Genomic DNA, 22,010 nt, shown 5'->3' with positions numbered 1-22,010 from the left:
AAGTATGGCAATTTATAAACGAATAGTTCCTTTTTTTTGTTTTATATGAGCAGAATGGTTTTCCAAGGTTTTTAGATTTTAGCATATTTAAGTCTGCCAGTGAGTAAAGGCCCTTTTACGCGGGCCAATGATCAGGAAATGAGCGTTTATAGGATTGCTCGTTCCCGATCGTTGCCCTGTCTAAAAAAAATGCAACGATCAGTCGAATGAGTAAATGCTTGTTCATCGGGCCAATAAAATGGTGTGTAAACAGGGAGATGTGCTGCCGACATGATGCAAATGCACGGGGATGAACGACCGTAGTAACGATTGCTCGTCCCCATACCTTACAGATCATTGCTCCTTGTGACTGAAGCAAATGAGTGCCGATCAACGGACGTGCTGTATGTATCATTGATCGGTGCTCATTTTCACGGCCAATATAAAATCTTTCAACCCACAAATCTTCTCCAACTTGTTCTATATTCTGCCATAAAAAGGTTCAGTAATTTATCTGCAGTAATTAGAAATGTTGGTTGCTTATATTGCGGGGTGTGAAATCAGGCAACGGTCTACAATTAAGCCATTGTCAAGAGCTAAATATAAAGGGAAGGTGTCGCGAAAATGTTTTATATAAATTTGCTTTTAGTAGGTTATTAAAATAAATTTTATTTGTGTTTTTGTTCTGTACTTTTTTCTTTCTTTTACTTCACTATGGGGGCTGCCATTTTTTTCTTCCATCTCTGTATGTGTCAATTAACGACACATACAGAGATGGAATACGGCACATACATCCCCATAGAAAATGCGAACGGGAGACGTTCCATTCACTATAGTGTACGCCGTCTGTGTGGGAACGGCGCATGCGCCGCTCCCACACACTCCAAAAGGAAGGTCTTCAGCAGAGCGACATCCGGCGCCATTTTCATGTGGACCGGAAGCCGCGGCCGGACAGTAAGATGACTACTTCCTGTCGATGACCATTTGTTCCGGTACTTCCAGAACAAATGGAGTTTATTTTAGTTTTCACTAATCAGTGGACATGTTCACCATATGTGAGATCGTGACCTGGATATGTCAAGTATCCTTATGACATTCAGCATATGTTCGACATGTCAGGGGTTGATGAAGTGTAAAAATACAGGTGTCTTGTACAACCTGGTTAACAATTTAAAGGAATTCTCTTGAATTTATACACCGTGTTCCAAATTATTATGCACATTGGATTTAAGTGTCATAAACATTTAATTATTAGTTTTTCAATTAAACTCATGGATGGTATTGTGTCTTAGGCTGGGTTCACACGACCTATTTTCAGACATAAACGAGGCGTATTATGCCTCGTTTTCCGTCTGAAAATAGGGCTACAATACGTTGGCAAACATCTGCCCATTCATTTGAATGGGATTGCCGACGTACTGTGCAGACAACCTGTCATTTACGCGTCGTCGTTTCACAGCTGTCAAACGACGACGCGTAAAAATACAGGCGCGTAAAAATACACCCTCGTCAAAAGAAGTGCAGGACACTTCTTTCAGACGTAATTTGAGCCGTTCTTCATTGAACTCAATGAAGAGCAGCTCAAAATTTACGGCTGTCAGAGAGGCCTCGCAAAATGCGAGGAGGAGCTTTTACGTCTGAAACGAGGCAGCTGTTTTCTCCTGAAAACAGTCTGTCATTTCAGCCGTAAAAGCCTGCTAAAGTGTGCACATACCCTTAGGGCTCTTTGGATCATCGTAATCAATCTCAGACACCTGTGATAATTAGTTTGCCAGGTGTGCCCAATCAAAGGAAAACTACTTAAGAAGGACGTTCCACATTATTAAGCAGGCCACAGGTTTCAAGCAATATGGGAAAGAAAAAAGATCTCTCTGCTGCCGAAAAGCGTGAAATAGTGCAATACCTTGGACAAGGTACGAACACATTGGATATTTCAATAAAACTTAAGCGTGATCATCGTACTGTGAAAAGATTTGTGGCTGATTTAGAGCACAGACGGGTTCGTTCAGATAAAGGCATAATGAGGAACGTTTCTGCCAGACAAATTAATAGGATTAGGAGAGCAGCTAATAAAATGCCATTGCAAAGCAGCAAACAGCTATTTGAAGCCGCTGGTGCCTCTGGAGTCCCGCGAACCTCAAGGTGCTTCTGTCTGCCTCTACTTAGCTATGCCTCCGGCATTGCTTAGCAGAAGCCTGTAAAAATGACAATATACTGCAATAGATTTGTGTTGCAGTGTATTGTACCAGCGATCTGACGATTGCTGATTCAAGTTCCCTAAGGGGGGGGGGGGACTAAAAAATGTTCAAGAGAAAGTTAAATACATTTTTAAAAACTGAAAAAAAATAAAAAATACAAAAATATTAAAAGTTTAAAAAAAAAATCCCTTTTTCCATTTTTCCTCAAGCAAGAGAAATTAAGAAAATAAAAATTGGTATCGCCGCATCTGTAAAAGTCCGACCTACTACAATATACCATTAATTAAATCGCACAGTGAACGGCGTAAAAACAAAAACCAAACAAATTAAATTAAAACACCCAAATCAGTGTTTTTTTGGTCACCTTAGGGCTGAAAAAAAAATGAAATAAAAAGTCATCAAAAAAATCGTAAAATGGTACCAATAAAAACTACAGCTCAACCCGCAAAAAATAAGCCCTCACACCGCTCAATTGATAGAAAAAGAAAAAAAGTTATGGCTCTCAGAATGTGGTGAAACAGAACAATTTTTTTTGTTAAATAGTTTTTTTCTTTGTAAAGGTAGTAAAATATAAAAAAAAGCGATATACATTTGGTATCTCCGTAATCGTATTGAGAAACAGAATAAAGTTCAGCTATCGTTTTTACTGCACGGTGAAAGCCGTAAAAACAAAACCCCAAAAACAAAATGGAGGAATTTCGGGTTTTTTTCCAATGTCACCCCACAAATATTTTTTTTTCCGTTTCCCAGTACATTATATGGTACTTTAAATGGTGAACATCGAAGCTACAGCACCTCCTGCAAAAAATAAGCATTCTTACCACTCCATCGACGAAAAATTTAAAACTTTATGGCTCTTGGAAGGCGGGGAGTGGAAAAGTAAAACGGAAAATGGCTGGGTCGTTAAAGGATTAAGCATTCCGTATCTGGTCCTTTATTGCCATCAAAAACCGTTGAGATTTTAAACTTGCATTAGGTGTTCCCAGAAATTTGCATGTTTTTTCAAATGGGTGTTATTGTAATCCCGCATTAATCCCAGGGGTTTAACCCGTTAGTGACCGCCAATACGCCTTTTAACGGCGGCCACTAACGGGCTTTATTCTGATGCATATGCCTTTTTACGGCACTGCATCAGGATGAGTAAACAGAGCAGGGAGCTGTCAACTCTCCCTGCTCTCAGCTGCCAGAGGCAGCTGAGGGCTGGGAGCGTCCCTGCTCTGCCGTGTGAGATCGATATAAGTATCGATCTCACATGTTTAACCCCTCAGATGCGGTGCGCAATAGCGAGCACCGCATCTGAGTGGCTTTGGAGAGAGGGAGGGGGCTCCCTCTCTCTCCCACCGACACCCAGCGATAAGATCGCCGAGTGTCTGTGTCTTCTATGGCAGCCGGGGGCCTAATAAAGGCCCCCAGGTCTGCCTGTCATGAATGCCTGCTAGATCATGCCTCTGGCATGACCTAGCAGATGCCTGCCCGTTTTAAACGGACAGGCAGTAATACACTGCAATACAGAAGTATTGCAGTGCATTATAAATGCGTTATAAATGCGATCGCAGAATCGCATATTAAAGTCCCCTAGTGGGACTAGTAAAAAAAAAAAGTTTAATAAAGTTAATTTAAAAAAAGTGAAAAAAAACGAAAAACCCACCTTTTCCCCTTACAAACTCCTTTACTAAATTATTTAAAAAAGTTACGCATATTTGGTATCGCCGCGTCCGTAACGACCCAAACTATAAATCTATTACATTATTTAACCCGCACGGTGAACGCCGTAAAAAATGTAATAAAAAACAATGGAAAAATTGCTGTTTTCTGTGAATACTGACTTAAAAAAAATGTTATAAAAAGTGATCAAAAAGTCGCATCTACTCCAAAATGGTACCAATAAAAACGACAAGTCTTCCCGCAAAAAAAAACAAACCCTCATACAACTGCATCGGCGGAACAATAAAAACGTTACGGCTCTTCAAATATGGAGACACAAAAACAAATAATTTTGAAAAAAAAGCGTTTTTACTGTGTAAAAGTAGTAAAACATACAAAAACTATACAAATTTGGTATCGTCGCAATCGTAACAACCCGCTGAATAAAGTTATTGTTATTTATATCACACGGTAAACGGCGTAGATTTAAGACGCAAAAAAGCGTGGCGAAATTTCAGGTTTTTTTCTATTCCCCCCCAAAAAAAAGTTAAAAGTTAATCAACAAATAATATGTCCCCCAAAATGGTGCTATTAAAAAATACAACTTGTCCCGCAAAAAACAAGACCTTCTACAGCTAGGTCGACACAAAAATGAAAGAGTTATAGCTCTTGGAATGCGACGATGGAAAAACTTAAAAAAATGGCTTGGTCATTAAGGGGTTAAGGCCCGATTACAATTGAGGAACGGATAACAATTTGACCTCTTTATTCCTATAGTTCCAAATAGTACCTGTAATAATTTGTGTATTTGATTGCTGGAGTATGGTTATATAATCCCCAAAGTGCTCATGTTTCTAATTGAAAGAGTAAATGATTCTGGTGTGGTGTGTAAATTTAAGGATGAAAATCAGATTTAAAAAAAAATCCCATCTACATAGGCGATTTGCCTTATAGCATGTGGAGATGTCAGAGTTCTAAACCAACAAAGCGGCTTTTGTTGAACAATTGGTAGGAAAGTCTGGGGCATTTATTATCCCATAAGAAGGTGGAGAAAAATGACCTGATCTTAAGGATTTGGGGAGCCATAAAGGTAATATTTTAAAGGACAAATTATTTTTTTGACAATGAAAGGCTGCAGCAGGTTTCTGCATCCTATCTAAGGCTTTACATAGAATTTTCAAAAAGTAGTTTATTTTGTATATTTCTAAATAAGGGTCAATTATTTAAGCAGAACAAGTAGGCAGGGTCTTTAGGCAAATGATTCCCCAAGTAATTAATTGATGTTTTAGCCAATTTATTTAGAGAATTGTGCTTTAGGTGTTGAAGCATTTCTCCAGAACGGATATATTAAGAATTTACGATTTTCTAAGTTCATTTTAAAATTAGACACATTGAACAGTTGAGTAAAATAAAAGGGATGGAATTGGTTGGCTTGGCAGCTAGAATCAGCAGGTCATCTGAACATACAACTGTCATGTGTGTCTGAGAACCTACACTATATGGACAAAAGTATTGACACCTACAGCAGCTTGTAGGACTTCCCCTTCTAAATCCATAGGCATTAATATAGAGTTGGTCCCATCATTTCAGCTAAAACAGCTTCCTGTCTTCTGGGAAGGCTTTCTATAAAACTTTGCGTGTACGTCTGTGTGAATTTTTGCCTGTTCATCTAGAAGAGCATTTGTGAGGTCAAACACCGATGTTGGATAAGAGGTCCCAGCCTACAATCTCCGTTCTATCCCAAAGGAGTTTGATGGGGTTGAGTTCAGGGTTCTGTGTGGGCCAGCCAAGTTTTTCCACACTAAACTCACCCAACCATGTAATTATGGACCTTGCTTTTTGCACGTTGCAGACTTCTGCTGGAATGGAAAAAGTGCCTTCCCTAAACTGTTCCCACAAAGCGGGAAGCATACCAAGTGTCCAAAATATCTTGGTATGCAAAAGACCCATAGCATTATCCCTCCGACACTGGACCTTACAGATGGCACAATGCAGTCAGGCAGGCAACGTTCTCCTGGCATTCGCCAATACTAGAACCGTCCATCAGCCTGCCAGACGGAGAAGGGTGATTAGTCACTTCACAGAACACGTTTCCAGTGCCCTTGAGTCCAGTGGTGGTGCGCTTTACACCACTCCATCCGATGCTTGGCGATGTAGGCTGCTTGGCCCATGGAAACCCATGTCAAGAAGCTCCCGGCACAAAGGTTTTGCGCTTAATGCCAGAGGTGGTTTGTAACTCCGCAGGTATTGAGGCAGCAGAGCATTGGCAACTTATACCTCTGTCCAGATGGCAGGTCGCTCTGTAACTTTACCTGGTCTGACACTTCGTGGCTGAGTTGCCGTGGTTCCTAAACGCTTCCACTTTGCAATAATGCCACTCACAGTTGATCGTGGAATATCTTGGATGGAAGAAATGACACAAACTGACTTGTTACAATAGTGACATCCTATTCTAGCACCACGCTGGAATTCAGTAAGCTCTTTAGAACAACCCATTCTTTCACATGTTTGTAAAGGCAGACTGCATGGCTAGACGCTGGATTTTATATACCTGCGGCAATGGGACTGAATGTATCACTACAATTCAATGATTAAGAGGTATCCAAATAATTATTTTTGTATCGTGTATTTTCAAATCCTGTATATTCCTTGTTCAATTCTTTAAAATAGGGTTTCGATTACCAAGAAGATAGATGATATAGGGGAACCTTTGCTAGCGGAATTTTTTTTTTTATAGAAAATGATTTGGAGGGGATTCTATTTACCCATATTCTCGCAGATAGCCGGTGATCGGAAATTTTGCATTCCATCATGTGCATTCACACGAAGGGTGGCTATCATGTAAGGCCTACTTGCCCTATCATAAGCTTTTTTGCATCTGTGCTGAAAAGGACTAAAGGTATCAAAGTCTTGCATATTCCAACAACCTAATAACCCTAGGAGGTGTTTGGCTTTGTCAAAGGAATACAGTGTAAACCTGTCTGTTCACTACAGATAACAGCAGGGAGAAGGTGGCATAAACAAGACGCCAAAGCTACGTTCTCATCATGTTTTTTTTGCCTACGTTCATGATGTATACGTTAAACATAGGCTGTCTCAGATGTCTAACAGTGACATACATGGATACATCATGAACTGGGGTCTTGAAAGTTTAGGACGTACCCATTAAACGGATACTCTTAGTCTTTCGGTGTTGGATGCCACTATTATGTTCCCTTTAGGCTTGTCACTAGCATTTCACCTATTGAACTCTACTGACCCCTTGCTGGCCGCTGCTGTCAAAAGTTCATTGCAGTTATCCCCTCTCCTACATTCCTTCTGGACCGTAAATAACGGTCTGCAAACATGTTGCGCCTTTTGTGGTAATAATTCGGCAGTCTCGTTTGTTCCTCTTCTCATGCCTGTCCACCACCGAAAACTGGCCCTTCCTGAATGACAAAATCTTGTCTGAGATCGCGCGCATGTATCAGTCATGTACGCTTCGATATCCTTCCCTGCTTCGTCCGTGCCTCAAATCTAGTTACTGCGCATGCACTGCTACGGTGTCCCATTATGTGCGCGCAACAGAACATCGATGCATAAGCGTGGGATTTCGTGTGCGCTGGGGGGGGGGAGGCGGGGACCTGTCAATCAAACACAAGGTGGCGGGGTTAACTCTGAAAGGCCTGAGATCTGACTCTGCGAACGAAGATATGATTTTTTTATGCTCATTAGCATACGGCACAGGAACAGTAAAAAATGGAATACTAAAAGGTACAGAGCCTACTTAGAAGATAAATATAATTTACATTAAAAAAAAAATGTCACCCACTTTCACCAGGTATTGCTGGTTTGATAGGTAAAATGCGGTCGACTGGTTCCCTTTAACAGATCCATCCTCCATAGACTATATTGGTATTGATGTAACAGATACGTCATGAAAGGCTATTGGTAAGCCAACTATGTATCTGTTAAACATATGCCTGTTACATATACTATACAGTGGCATAGGTCACCCATTGGCTCCCATTCTCCGTCAGAATGTAGACCTATGGACACGTTTAGCATGTACGCCAGGAGCGCTCTTGACCCAAACGCGATGTGAACAGGGCCTACGTTTTTGGCCTAAACTTTCAGGTCAGTGTTCAGCAATGATATGGGTCTATCGCTGCTGCACATTTGAAGATTCCTACCTTCTTTCGGTGATAAAGAATTATGTGCTTCCAGCTATTATGTTGGCAAGCGTTCAACTCTAAATAGGGCATTATAGTGTCCTGAAGTTTGGGAGTAAGAATTAATGGTAAATCTGGGCCTGGGCTTTTACCCATAGGTATGGAGCGTAAAATCTTTTCTAGTTCTTGATGTGAATGGACGGATCAATGCGTCCATCTTATCATTTGATATGTGTGGCAGTCTGATTGAGTGAAGTAAATTGGCAATATTTATACCCTCCCCTAGCCCTACTTGAGGATTAGCCTCTGATGGTAGGTTATATAAAGCAGAGTAATACAGGTTGTAAGAGTTTGGTGTGGAGGAACTTTACCTCAACCCCATCAAACACCCTTGGGGATGAATTGGAGCATCCTTTGCGAGCCAGACCTTCTCATCCAGCAACAGTCCTGACCTCTATTGGCTGAAAAATTCTGACACTCAAATCTTGTGGAAAACCTTCACCAGAAGAGTGGAGGCTGTTTTAGCTGAAAAAGGAGGCATATTTCCATATGAACGCCCGCGGTTTTGGAATAGGACATCCAAAAAGCTCATACAGGTATGATAGGAAGGTCTCCATGTACTTTGGGCCATAAAGTGTACATACGCACAAAGATTTATAGATAAAAATACATGCACACATAGATTGCAAAAAAACAACCCTCCGGTCTGGGGGATTTTCATAAATTCTCAGGGTCTAAAGTTACACTTGGCTCCAAAATTGTATTTCTTTAACAATTTTTTAATGGCGGAAGTCACAGTGGGTGATGTCACCATGATTTTAAACAGCTTCTTCCCAGAATAGAGCAGCACCCCATAATCCATCCAAATACTGTGCTGATGCCTACTATGAAAGCCAGCAGTCTAGCCATCCTGAGTAAATCATTGGGAGAAAGACCAGCAACACTTTAGGGAGACCCGACGCTTTACAAAGCAAGAAAGTAATTCTTTTTTTTTTTTAGATTTTAGTAGAGCAGAGTTCTGTATAATAAATGCACAACACAGCGGCCCCGCAGTCATGGAGATTGGCATGTTGCGTCAACTGCAGTGGCAAACAAATTCTAGAATTTAAAGAAACCGACACATTATGTTCTACCTAGGCACGACACCAGAATTCCCTTTTTGGTCATCTTTGACATGTTTTACCCCCTCTAAGCATCACAGTATCAGTTTTGGTCCAGATTTTTTCCTTTTAACCAGTTACCTAATTTCTATGTCATCTAATACTGTGGAATTTTGTTAAGGAGTGCACTAGGGGGAATGAGGCGCTGTGGATATTGCACGGACCTATTTGACACTACTAGTCTACTACAGTATTATACCAAATTAAAGGAGTTGTCTAGGATTAGAAAAACATGGTTGCTTTCTGTTCTTCTAATCCTAGTCAACCCCTTTAAGCCTAGCGTTGTAATTTTATATTTTTTCCCCATTGCACACTAATCGCCTTATCTTCCTTAAAGATTAAACTTCTCCAATAATTTTCAATCCAATATTACAGAATAGTCTAGTAGCACAAATATAACACCATATATTATTTCAATACTAGCTTAGAATTTGTGCACGTGCACTCCAAACAAGACCATACGATATCTGGAAACATTCAGTACGTAGCACTTACCTGCAACAGAAAGTCGCGCAGTACGGCTGACAACACTGCCTAAACTATCCACCGTTGCCACACATTGATAGATACCCTCATCTGGTTTGTTGTGCTTTGAATGCACCACACTGGTAATGAACAAAGACCCGTCTGGAAGTAGTCGCCGCCGATCATCCGATACCAAGTTAAGAAAAGTCCCATCTTTTTTCCATTCAATTTTTGCGGTTGGCTCTGCATAAACAGAACAATTTAAAACCGTGGGAGTTCCACGTAGAGTTACAGTGTCTGTCGGTTCCGTCAGGAAATAGAAGGGGGTGAATGTTCTGAAAGCTGAACCTGCAAGTGATACAAAAACGAGTTAGCCATTGCATCTTAAAATGACAACCTCGGCTAACAAAAGATACTATTAGAAAAAACTAAATAAATTTGTATTTAAAGAGCATGCTGGAAAAAAAACAAAGTGCAGTAAGGACAATACTTAGCAGCAACACCATTGTGGCTCCGTGTGCATCCACTAAACCCTGATAGAAGTTCTTTATAAAAAATAAAAAAAAATAAAAAATCAGGCAGCCACCTGCATGGACTACAAAGGACACCCTGCCCCACCACATAAGCTACATGCACACGTTGCGTAATTCGATGCAGAAATTCTGCATAAAAACCGCAGGTAAAATCTGCACTTAATATTGCTTTTTTTATGCGTTTTTAGGTGCGGATTTTACATATTGATGTGAAAACAGGTGCGGATTATCTGCCGTTTTTATAAGATGAGACGAAAACTGAAGATAAACGGACAGGCTATGGATTTTAAAAAAAAGCCCTGCACCGCAGGTCAATTTACGTGAAGAAAATTCTGCAAAATGTAGAGGAGATTATATAAAGTCATTTATTTTGCGGATGCTGTATCACGAAGTGGATTTGCCACAGGAAAATCCACATGTAACACGTGTACACGTAGCCTTAATGTCCAGAGTCAACCAGAAAATCATCTTTCAGAGTTCCAGCAAGCACAAAATATTCCCAATACCGCTCACTCAGAAAATCACCACACCATCTTAAGAATTTTAAGAACTTATTACACATTAAAAGAGGTATACGTTATGTATATGTTAGGTCTAACCAAAAGACCACAGAACATAATGAAACTATTTACGAATATATTTATTCAAAGATAGCTTTATTTTTCCATGAAAAATTGTTCAGATCACAGCAGAAATTGGATTGAATTTTTCCATTTCCCAATGTGGCAAATTCTTAGATACTTTGTTTATCAGCACAACGATGAATACAGATTTTATTTCTCACAGCTTTCCATTAGCCAGAAACTATCAATTGACCAACATAGGTGTTTAGACTATTGCCCCAACCGCTCATGTTGGCCAATTGGCAGTAGTATGTTTCGGACTATGGCCCCAATAACACAACACTCATACTTGGGCTGCAAAAGAATCTGAAATGATGTCCAAGAAGCAGCAGAAATGGATGCCAGAGAGGAAGCAGTACAATACCGGCTGAACACAACCGCTTTTTAGAAGTATATCAGCAAACTCCTTCACGTGAAGTGTATACCTCGCAACTGTGATGTCATGGACATGGTTTTATTCTGCACATAAGCATCGTGTGCAGTAGAATGGGCCCTGCATGAGCAGAATGTGAGAGAAAGGCTGATGTTGCTGATGCCATTCTAAACATCTGTTCAGCAACGGAAGAGGGAACAGAAAACACTTAACAAACAGCGCAATCAATGGCAAAGACAGAGGCTGGTACAGCGGCACAGTGCCAACTCACCTCTCCCCGCCATGAAAATCAGCTAACTCAGCAGTTCTTCCAAAACAAGTCTCTGTAAGGGCAGGTGGACCGTGTCCTTCCTCACCCGCTTTCCCCTAGCATTTCCTTTAACCAGCATGACAGTGGTTAGATAGATCGGGGAGAAGAGCCGTCACACTACAACATGTCACATAATCAATTCTTATTAAATAAGACGAGCAACTTCTCAGAAACTGCTTATTTAGACAGAACAATAATCTTTCAATCATGCCACAATGTTCTAGCAATGGCATCTAAAAAAAACAAAAAAAAAAATACACAGAATTTGGTTTCAGTGCTGTAGAGGTATCAAGAATGTTACTTGAATGCCACTTTAGTAAATTTTACCTTTTAAGGTCACCAAGAAAATCAATGAAGCCTTTCAGATTGGATTCTACAGCCGTATGAGGACTTTGTCGTGTTAAAATACACACAGCGTAAGCCACACACCACCACACATTTTTTTCTAACATCCCAACAGAATTCATGTGCAACTGGAATCTAAACAATGCATGTAATAACAATCTACACAATAGGGAATCCAGACAGCATGAATTTGCTTATCTTTACTAGAACTCTAGTCTAATGCTACATTCAGACAAACGTAGCCAACCTCGGACGGGAAAAACTGAAGGTTTTTCACGTCCGAGGTGCACCCATGCGGGACGCGTGATCACGCATCCCCTATAGACTAGGGTCTATGGCAGGTTGCATGAAGTACAAAAATATAGGATGTCCTATTTTTTCACGGAAACCCTTCACATGCTCCGTTGAAACAATGGTCGTGTCAACGGCCCCTTTGAAGTACAAGTCAGTGTGATGGCCGTTGTTTTTACAGCCATCCCATGGATTACATATACACTTGTCTGAATGAGCCCTAAGTGCTTATTCACACGTGTCCAATTTGTGTCCCCAAAAAAATGGACCATTTTCTATCTGTATGAATGTCTGTCGCGTCTGTGTCCGTTTTTTACATCTGCATGTTCTGTTATTCTTGTCTGCATTTTGTGTTATTCTTAGTCCAATTCTGTCTTAACCAACTGAAAACCCACAGCAAGGTCACATGATCGCTCAGACGCCATTTTTTATTGCTTTTGCAGCATAGAAAACTTTCCCGCATCGCTTAGCAACAGATCAGTCATCGCTGTTTTTTTCAACTGACAAATCTGGACCGCAAAAAAAACAAAAAACGGTTTAAACATCCCTATTAACTTGTATGGGGTCAGTGTGCTGTCCGTTTTTAAGATGGTCAGTACACGGATGAGAATGCTTGTGTGAATATGGCCTAATGTGCACCAAGACTTTTTTTATTAATTATTAAAGAATATCTCAGACTCCTGGGACGACCAGCGTAGTTCCCGACTATGCTGCGAAAATATTCATTCCTCCTGTGTTTCAAAGGAGAGGACAGCTGGGCACCAGCACTGGGCAGCGACCACAAGGCTTTGAAAATGATAACCAGTGTCACATTTGTTATATTCCTGAATGTGCTTGAGGATGCATTAACGTAAAACCTGGGCAACGCTTCTACAGCTCCATTATGTATAAAATGTATTCAAAATGGCAGGACCCATTACATGAATAAATGAATGATTAGACTATAATAGTCGATTACACTTTACTAACCCCTAACCAATAGTAAACTAGCAACCGTTCAATGTCGAAAGCCTCTACAGCAAAGCTCCTGCCATGCTCGGAGTTGTACGATCTAAGCAACCAAACCGCCCTGCTCTACAGGCCAAATCTGCCGCTGTCACTTTTACATTTCTGGCGGGAGATGCGGTAAGCAACATTATTGGTTGTAACTTTATGAAAATGGAAGGTAAAAGGTTCCTTTTAAAGTTTAACACTCAATAATCCAATATTGAAAGACTGCAACGTATCATTATAGACATTAACCAATAGAAACTACCGGTAACTGCACTCTATACATTGACGAGCATATACTAGTGGAAAGGTCACCTTCAAACGGCATTTATGACTCAAGTAAAACGCTTACCATAATAACCCGCTTACATACTTATAGGTTAGATCACCACAACTTTAGGAGAGAATATAATTTAACAATTTCATTGCAGTTTTTAAATAATCTGTAGCTGTGTGATGACTTAATAAAAGAATAAGGGGGGGGGGGGGTCAACATGGAGTCCAGTTTGAAAAATGGTGTGTGCGCACGTGGGTAGGAGATCTCAGGAAAAGTAAACTATGCTCATAGGAGGGGGGGGGGTGAATGGTACTAGATGCTGCTTCTGGTCATCACACAAGGTGGGCTTTATTCCAGACTGAATTGGATTCAATAAGTCTAAATATAGAACATAAAGATATCATCATGGCAGCCAAATATCATAAAATATCAAGAAGCAAACCTAAGTGAAGCAGAAGGGTTATGTGCATATAACAATTACTAGGACTATGAATTTAAGCACATATAGTGATCATCTGCCTGCCATTTCCAACAGCAAAAATAATAAGCATATACGCACACACTGCCGGAGATAAATACTATGCTCAATCCTCAAACACTGAGGCCGCCACAAAACCCAGGTATAAAATGCATTGAAAAAGGAAGTGTCTAAAGAGAAAGAAGGCCATGGTGCAGTGCTGAAGGCTATATCGATGGAGACTCTCCGCTGACAGAGCACAGGTGCCATTCTGTTGATAGCACCGGAGAGAGGAACCTCAGGGAATTTGATTTCCCTACGGCTTTTCTTATTATTAGTTAAATATCTCCAGCTTGTAAATGGAGTGAATAGGCCACTATATGTATATATTAGAGAGCGTGTAAATTCAACAACCATCCTGGTCAGAAGTGCCCTCTCACCACCATCAGACACTGGCACCTTTCCTTGCAACAGTAGAAAATGCAAGACCTGTACCAACATCTTGTCATCAAACACCATCCACATCCCAAACACGCAGCAGGACAATAAAATCACTGGCACGTTCTCCTGTACATCCTCCAATGTAGTTTACATGATCCTGTGTACAAGGTGCATCAATAAAGGAATCTACAGTGGAGAAACAATACAAAAACTACAAACCAGGATGAATCTTCACAGACATACAATAAAACAGCAGCTAGATACACCTCGTGGGAGAACACTTCTCTGGACCTGATCGCAGTTTGGCAGATTTAAAAGTCCTAATACTGAGGGGTCATTTTAAAAACAGAGAAAAATTTGGGAATTCAAGCCGATAAAATTCCAGTCATTGACACAAGGCCTCAATCTAAGGCCTCATTTACACGAGCGTGTGCGTTTTGCGCACGCAAAAAAACGCTGCGTTTTGCGTGCGCAAAAGGCAATTGACAGCTCCGTGTGTCATCCGTGTATGATGCGCGGCTGCGTGATTTTCGCGCAGCCGCCATCATAGAGATGAGGTAGTCGACGCCCGTCACTGTCCAAGGTGCTGAAAGAGCTAACTGATCGGCAGTAACTCTTTCAGCACCCTCGACAGTGAATGCCGATCACAATGTACACCAACCTGTGAATAAAAAAAGACGTTCACACTTACCATGAACTGCCTGCTTCCTCCAGTCCGGTCTCCCGGCCGTTGCCTTGGTGACGCGTCCCTCTCTTGTCATCCGGCCCCACCTCCCAGGATGACGCGGCAGGCCATGAGACCGCTGCAGCCTGTGATTGGCTGCAGCCTGTGCTTGGCCTGTGATTGGCTGCAGCTGTCACTTGGCCTGAATTGTCATCCCGGGAGGTCGGACTGGAGGAAGAAGCCGGGAGTTATCCGTAAGTCAGAACTTCTTTTTTTTTTTTACACGTATATGTATATTGTGATCGAAAGTCACTGTCCATGGTGCTGAAACAGTTTAAGTCTTTCAGCACCGTGGGCAGTGACTGTCTCCTGACGTCGCGTACCCGAACATTTTTTGCCGGGTTCGGTTAAAACGAGTTCGGCCGAACCCGGTGAAGTTCGGTGCGCTCATCTCTAATTTGACACTCCGTTTGGATGTTTGTAACCAGAAAAGCACGTGGTGCTTTTCTGTTTACATTCAGGAGTTTGACAGCTCTTGCGTGATTTTCGCGCATGCAACGCAGGACCGTCAGTGTGGCATGCGTTGTTTTCACGCACCCATTGAAGTCAATGGGTGCGTGTTGCGTGAAAAACGCAAGAATATAGAACATGTCGTGAGTTTTACGCAACGCACTCACGCTGCGCAAAATTCACGCATCGTCTAAACAGCCCCATAGACTATTATAGGTGCGTACGACACGCGTGAAAAGCACGCGCGTATAATACGCTCGTGTAAATGAGGCCTAACACCCGGATTTATGAGCCACTACATGGACACACATCACATCCCCCATCAGACTGACTCCAGATCCCTTATCTCCCAAGTCATCACCCCTATAACCTCAGTTTTATTGCCCCGACTTATCTTAATGATGTATCACCTCATGTACTAATTGTCTTTGTGTAGCATCTTAAATGTTGTGCTTTTTCCTAAGTCATTCATTTGTAAACTGCCTGAAGAAGGGGCCTCTGTGCTCTGAAAGCCGCATATAGAACTTTTATGGTTAGCCAATAAAGGTATCATACCTACAATACTGTTGTCTTTTTTGAAACACAAGTATTTAACATTGCAAACCATACATATGCAAAGGCTATCTCCCAGTCAACAAGTCCATAGTGCAATATTCTAAAAAAAATATATATACCATGCAAACGTGTAATACATGAATACAGCCTAGGTAAGTGCCTGATGTAGAACCAAAATATGAATAGGACAGCACATGTATTCACTGTACAATAGAAGGAATTCTGTGTTGATATGATAATATTTGATTTACCAGCCTTGAAAATAAATATTTTCTCCATACAGTAGTAGTATTTAAAAAAATAAAACAAAGAAAACACACACAAAACTTACTGAACATGTAATACATACAGGTTGGTAGAACACATCTTATTCCAAGATCAAAGTGAAAAAAGTAGCACATGGAAATAAAACCTCAAACATATCAAAAGGGGCAAGCAAAAAAATGTTTTGCCGAGGCCCAGCAGGACTGGTTGATTCCCAGTGATAAATGGTGTTGCTTCACCCTGCATAATGTGTACGCTTCCCTACATCCATCAGAGAGCTGTTGCATACCCCCAAAGCACAATAACAGCCCCCCTGCTACCAGCTACACGCCAAAAATCACACACCCCCTCCTCAGACATGTGTATAATAGAAGGGGGGAGGGCAGTCCGTAGTCCCATGCCACTCGTTTCCATGGATACCCAGGGCTCAGCAAGTTGCATTTCTAAGGAGCTGCCTGCAGACTGCGGGTATGTACAGTGCAGCACAGAGGGGGAGGGCGAGATGCACATGGTGTCAGGAGGGTCTGCGCCCGCCCTACCTGTAACCACTACAGCCACTTTGTTACCATCTGTGTTCTCTCAAAGACCGTAAAGGTCTCTTTACACTAGCAGATATTTTATTAGAGATCTTCGATACGATTTGGTAAACTATACAGCCATGTATTTACACACAACGTTATAGTCTAAATTATTGCAAAACATTTATTGTTTGGGCTCTTATTTAACAATCTTACATGTCAGCTATCAAACGATGAATGTTTACAAACCACAATGTCAGATTATGTTTACGTTGGCATAAAGCAAGATTATTAATCGCCAGGCGTTCAGTCATTACCCCGATACACGCTCATTCAATAGTGTTAGATTAATTGTTATCCTTCAACCACAGGATAGGTGATAACATGCTGATCGTTCGTGGTCAGACCGCGGTGAGCCCCACCGATCACAAGATAGAGGGTCCCGTTCCTTTGAATGAATGGCGCATGAGCCCTGCTGCTCCACACATTCTCTATGGCACTGACTTAGATAGGCAAACACTGTACTGGGATACCCGCAGCAGTGCCGTAGAGATTGAATAGGGACCACGTGCGACCTGCCAACCATGCGCGACCTAGCACTCTAAGGCCAGGTTTTACATTGCTTTTTTGACTCTTCTTTTGGTAAACTCTTGTCTCTCAAATGCAACAACACAGTGTAAAACCTAGCCTTATTACGATCTCCTTAAGAAAAAAAAAAATATGCGGCCAAACAGGTTTATGGTGGGGTTGGCAAGAATAGTGGTTGGCCGAACTAAACTTGCTCTAGAACAAACACACACAGGAGTTACGATTAGTCATTTTTCTAGAATCCAGAAGTATTAAGGGCCCTTTTACATGGGCAGATACCTGCCCTTTAACGAGCGCTAATCAACGATAACATTTCGATCGGCACTCGTTTGCTACATTTACATGGTGCAATGATTATAGCTATACGGGGTTGAACAATCCCTTTACAGGATTGTTTGTACCTGTAGCTTGCAAATTGTTGGCAGCACACACACAGGAATAACAATTTTTATGGCATCATAAAAAATCCGAATGGGCGTTTACTCAGTCATCAGTTGCTTGTTTACATGGATCGATAATTGGCCCATGTAAAAGGACCTTTAGTTACAGAAGTCCTTTGTTGCCGCTATGGAGCTACAATCCGGTCAGCGGATCAGTTTTTAAGAATGAATTGTCCCGGCTGTCTCCTCACTCTCTGTAGGTCATTCTGATAGGCATTTCATAAAATTCAGTTTAAAACCAAACTATGGCCATCTTGGAGTGAAATGCTATGAAGAGATTGTGACTGCTTCGAGTCAGCAGGGTTTCCCCAGACTAGAGCCATGGGCAAATTCCTAGAGAGTCTAGAGATAGATTTGCGTCTGTTATGCATGACTACATTTCTTCCCTCACTGATATTGAGACGAGATTTGTGCGCTTTCATCTTGTTCCCATATATTTTCTCTAGGCACTCCAATTTCCTCCCGCACTACAAAAACATACAGATTATCTGCCGTCCTATTAAATTGGTACTTGCATGTGTGTTCATGCTAGAGGGAGTATAAGATGGGGAACTGCGAGTGTAAACTGTAGTATGGGTAGAAACAAAAACACAACTCTGTATATCGCTGTCTGTTTCACTTTACAAAGAATAAATAATTTTAAAAAAAAGTTAACTCCCTATCGATTATAATGCGAGGGAGCTGGATGCATGACACATACAGCTCTTACATGACCTTTTTCAGTTTATTGGTAAATTTTACAAGTCTCTAGTATCTGGACTAACCATTGTAGTATGACTTAGTGAGCACAAGTAAGCGCCGCATTCTATGACCTAACCACATACATTTAGTTGATTTATAGCAAGTAAAGCCCAAGCCCTTCAAGCATTATTGTTAAGAATCGAGAAAAAGTATACGTTACATAGCTAAAAGCCTGCAATGAAGACTTTGCACTTAATGAACCAAAAGTTCACAAACCGAAAAGGGTTATAAATTTTTACTACCCGGCCGATCATTGAGGATAAATGTCATGACCCAAGGAGTCTTTTGACGTTTTATTTTTAAAGAATGTGTGAAGATGCCCCCAACCCCATAACCCCTGCAGTGTAGACTTATAGGTCTGTCCATCAGCCATTTAACTGGCTTTCAAGAAGACCGTCTCATCCTGTCTCATGTGGAGGAGACTACGCATGAAAATTCATTGGTGAATTGGCGCCAGGAGTTTCTCCCAACTCCTATATAATACAAGCAGAGAACAAAAGAAAAGAAGAATCCCTAAGGATATTTGTCCCCATCGACAGGATCATAACTTTCTATATCTATCTTGACTGCAGACATACTATAAGAGAAGTCTTTAATAAGACTTGAGGGTCCTTCCTTTAGGTTTTGTCAAAGTCACAGATTTTTTCACACTCAAAGTCAAGCACAACTGAGCTGTTAGAGGTGAATACAGATTGTGAACACAATGGATATACATAAATTCATTGTGGATATATCCCTTTATTTAACTAGAAGCCACCATCTATTTCTAATCGATGAAGGAAAATCAAAGTTATTTTGGAGTTAATCGAGCTATACACATTAGGCTTCAATACCGTAGTAGACAATGCTATTGCTTCAGGGAAAACGATGGAACCCTTGCACAACAGAGACAAACGGAAACCATTGGCACCGGTTCCGTCACCATTGAAATCAATGGTGATGGAAACGAAAACCTATGGTTTCCATTTTTCTGTCAGGCCTCTGTTTTGATGGAAAGATCCGAAAAAAAAATGATGTTGAAGTACTTGAGATTACTTGAAGCCGCATAGTCTAAAAGGAAAATGCTAAATACACGCGTTTGTTCAAAGTACAAAATAAAATAGAATATAGCTAGTGCGGAAAATGTACGTATTAAATATATTGAACTATGTAAACTTTTTAAAGTCAATACACACAGTATAGAACCTTTTATCCCTTTGAACAGACTGTAAAGCAAAAAAGAAAAAGGATGCAAATTACTTGTCAAAGAAACAATTGATCGATTTATTTACAGATCTTATTTAATTTCTATAAGACACAAAGTGATGCCAAAGTGCATCAGTCTGTGATTACGTCTTTTTCTCAGGATTCGTACTTTAAAAAAAAAATATATATATATATATTTTTTTTTTTATATCATTTAGGTCAATGGTTTTGGAAAGCTTTTGCAAACGGATGTCATTGTGACCCTAACCTTGGGTGGATGTGGACACATATACATACACATATATATATATATATATATATATATATATTTATTTATTTTTCCTTATATTCAGCTTACACGTATAATGTTATGTTAAATTTTTTAGGATATATCAGTTTGATTGAACATATTATCATGACAGTGTATACAGTTCTCTATTAAGCTATCATCGTAGGAAGACAACACAGTAGGTCTCTCCTAAAGCTCTTAGACCGTTATGTATTTTAACGCTATGTAGGGGAACTGCAGCAAGAAAATAATACACATTGTGCCATAGCAGCTAAAACTAGAAAGCATTGGGAGTTCCTGACAAATGGACCAAGTCTTCCATTGCAACAGCGGTATCTTTTGCGCTTTTGTTCTGTGGTAACAATTCTTTCACTTATCAATCAGCAGTTTTACATACGATGAAACAGAGAAATGTTAATTAAAAGCCCTACTGATGAACAATGCATGGCCCAGACAAAAACAGGTCAGGCATTTTTATCCATATTTGTTAGATTTAAAAAAATTGATTCTCACTTTTTTTTTTTTATATAAACGGTTTGTCCTAAAGTCAAAAGAAGGAAACGGTGAATGTGCATTTGGAGGAGGGTAAGGAAGATCAAGATGCTGTTTGTTTAGCTAAACCTTTTCATTCTGTCTTTTCCATGGCAACCCAGCTATTACAGGCAGAAGCCATTACTCAAACTGACGTACAAGACTCCATCCAGTGACAATAAAATCAGTGTATATATAGGCAGAAGGCTTCACCACACCAAGACGCTAAAATAGAATTTTCCTTTATTAATTTTAGCAGCTCTAGAACGTAAGCATTCTTCGTGATATAGGATGCAGAAATAGCTAAGTACATGTACATTTACTAAATCCATCACAAGACATTCCCCCAAAGAACACGAAAACAAAATGTTTCTGTACTAAAAAATGAATAAGTTACTGGAAAAAAAAAAAAAAAAAGGACTCAGCCCCGTCACACCAAAAAAAGTGAAGGGAAAAGGTAGAATAAATTAAACCGCTTCGGGTGGTTTCACACGGGCATATTTTCTGCCCAGTAATAAGCGCCGTTCAGATGATAACATGTCGATCGGCGTTCGTTTGAGCCGTATTAATGGCGCAATGATCGGGAGTATGGAGAGGAATGCTGGTTAATAAAATTGTTTAGACCCCATACAGTTTGCATATTGCTAGCAGCACATCCCGTTTATACAGGGAGATGTGATACCGACAAACTATTCAATTTTTTATTAGTAGCATAAACGACGCAATTAGCCGATTAACGAGTGTTTTGTCGTATGCCAGCTGATCACTACGATGCTTATACAGGTCAATGATCGAGAATGAGCGTTCACACGAGTGCTTATTTAGCCGATCTGCCCATGTAAGTGTGCCTTTACACCAATAAGATTACTAAAACGGTCAGATACATTTCTCGTTTCACATATAAAATATTTTTTTGGTCTATATGGTCTATCAATTCTTCAGTTAAACAATGAAGGTTTCCATTTGATGACTTCAGAGATTTTTACTTCCGGAAAGTGAAAATCTGAATTCTAATGCGAAGACCAAACGTGGCAGGTTAAAGTATAAATTCCGATGCAGATTTGCCGTCGATCTGACCATTTGCATTGCAAAAAGTGCTAAATTCTGCATAGTTGTTTTTGTGCTACACGCGGTTGGGGGATTTTGAAAACCCAAACCCTATGCATTGTATTGTAAATTGTTGTGGATTTAAGGTACGGAAACGTGTGAATTCATTCTAATACAGGTGCATGGCTCTGTGCAGTTGCAGTACAGTTAGCAGAGATCTTGTAACATCCTATGCACCAGTTTGAGAAGCACACGATTAGGTCATATTTTTATCCTAAGAAATGGGGTACAAAGTAGCTCCAACAGAACATGATAAAAGGATCTCAGAGAACATGTTAAAATTGAAATACACTTGTTCAGGCAGGTTATTACTTTGTGTTGTTTTCTAATCCATTAGTGACCACCAATACGCCTTTTCATGGCGGTCACTATGGGGCCTTA

General features: G+C 40.5%; 1 protein-coding gene across 11 annotated transcripts in view; it reads right to left on the bottom strand.

The window, feature by feature from the left end:
• The window catches only part of NEO1 (neogenin 1), a 160,548-nt gene that overhangs the window by 47,564 nt on the left and 90,974 nt on the right, over positions 1-22,010 (bottom strand). For all 11 annotated transcript variants that reach the window (XM_075857740.1, XM_075857730.1, XM_075857736.1 and 8 more), the window contains exon 2: positions 9,628-9,945. In XM_075857740.1, coding sequence (XP_075713855.1) covers positions 9,628-9,945 — 318 coding nt within the window. The remainder of the gene's footprint in view (positions 1-9,627; positions 9,946-22,010) is intronic.

The sequence above is a fragment of the Rhinoderma darwinii genome, chromosome 3 (genome assembly GCF_050947455.1).
Source record: "Rhinoderma darwinii isolate aRhiDar2 chromosome 3, aRhiDar2.hap1, whole genome shotgun sequence".
Classification (NCBI taxonomy): domain Eukaryota; kingdom Metazoa; phylum Chordata; class Amphibia; order Anura; family Rhinodermatidae; genus Rhinoderma; species Rhinoderma darwinii.
The sequence above is the reverse complement of the archived record's forward strand: the minus strand, read 5'-3'. Positions and strand labels throughout refer to the sequence as shown.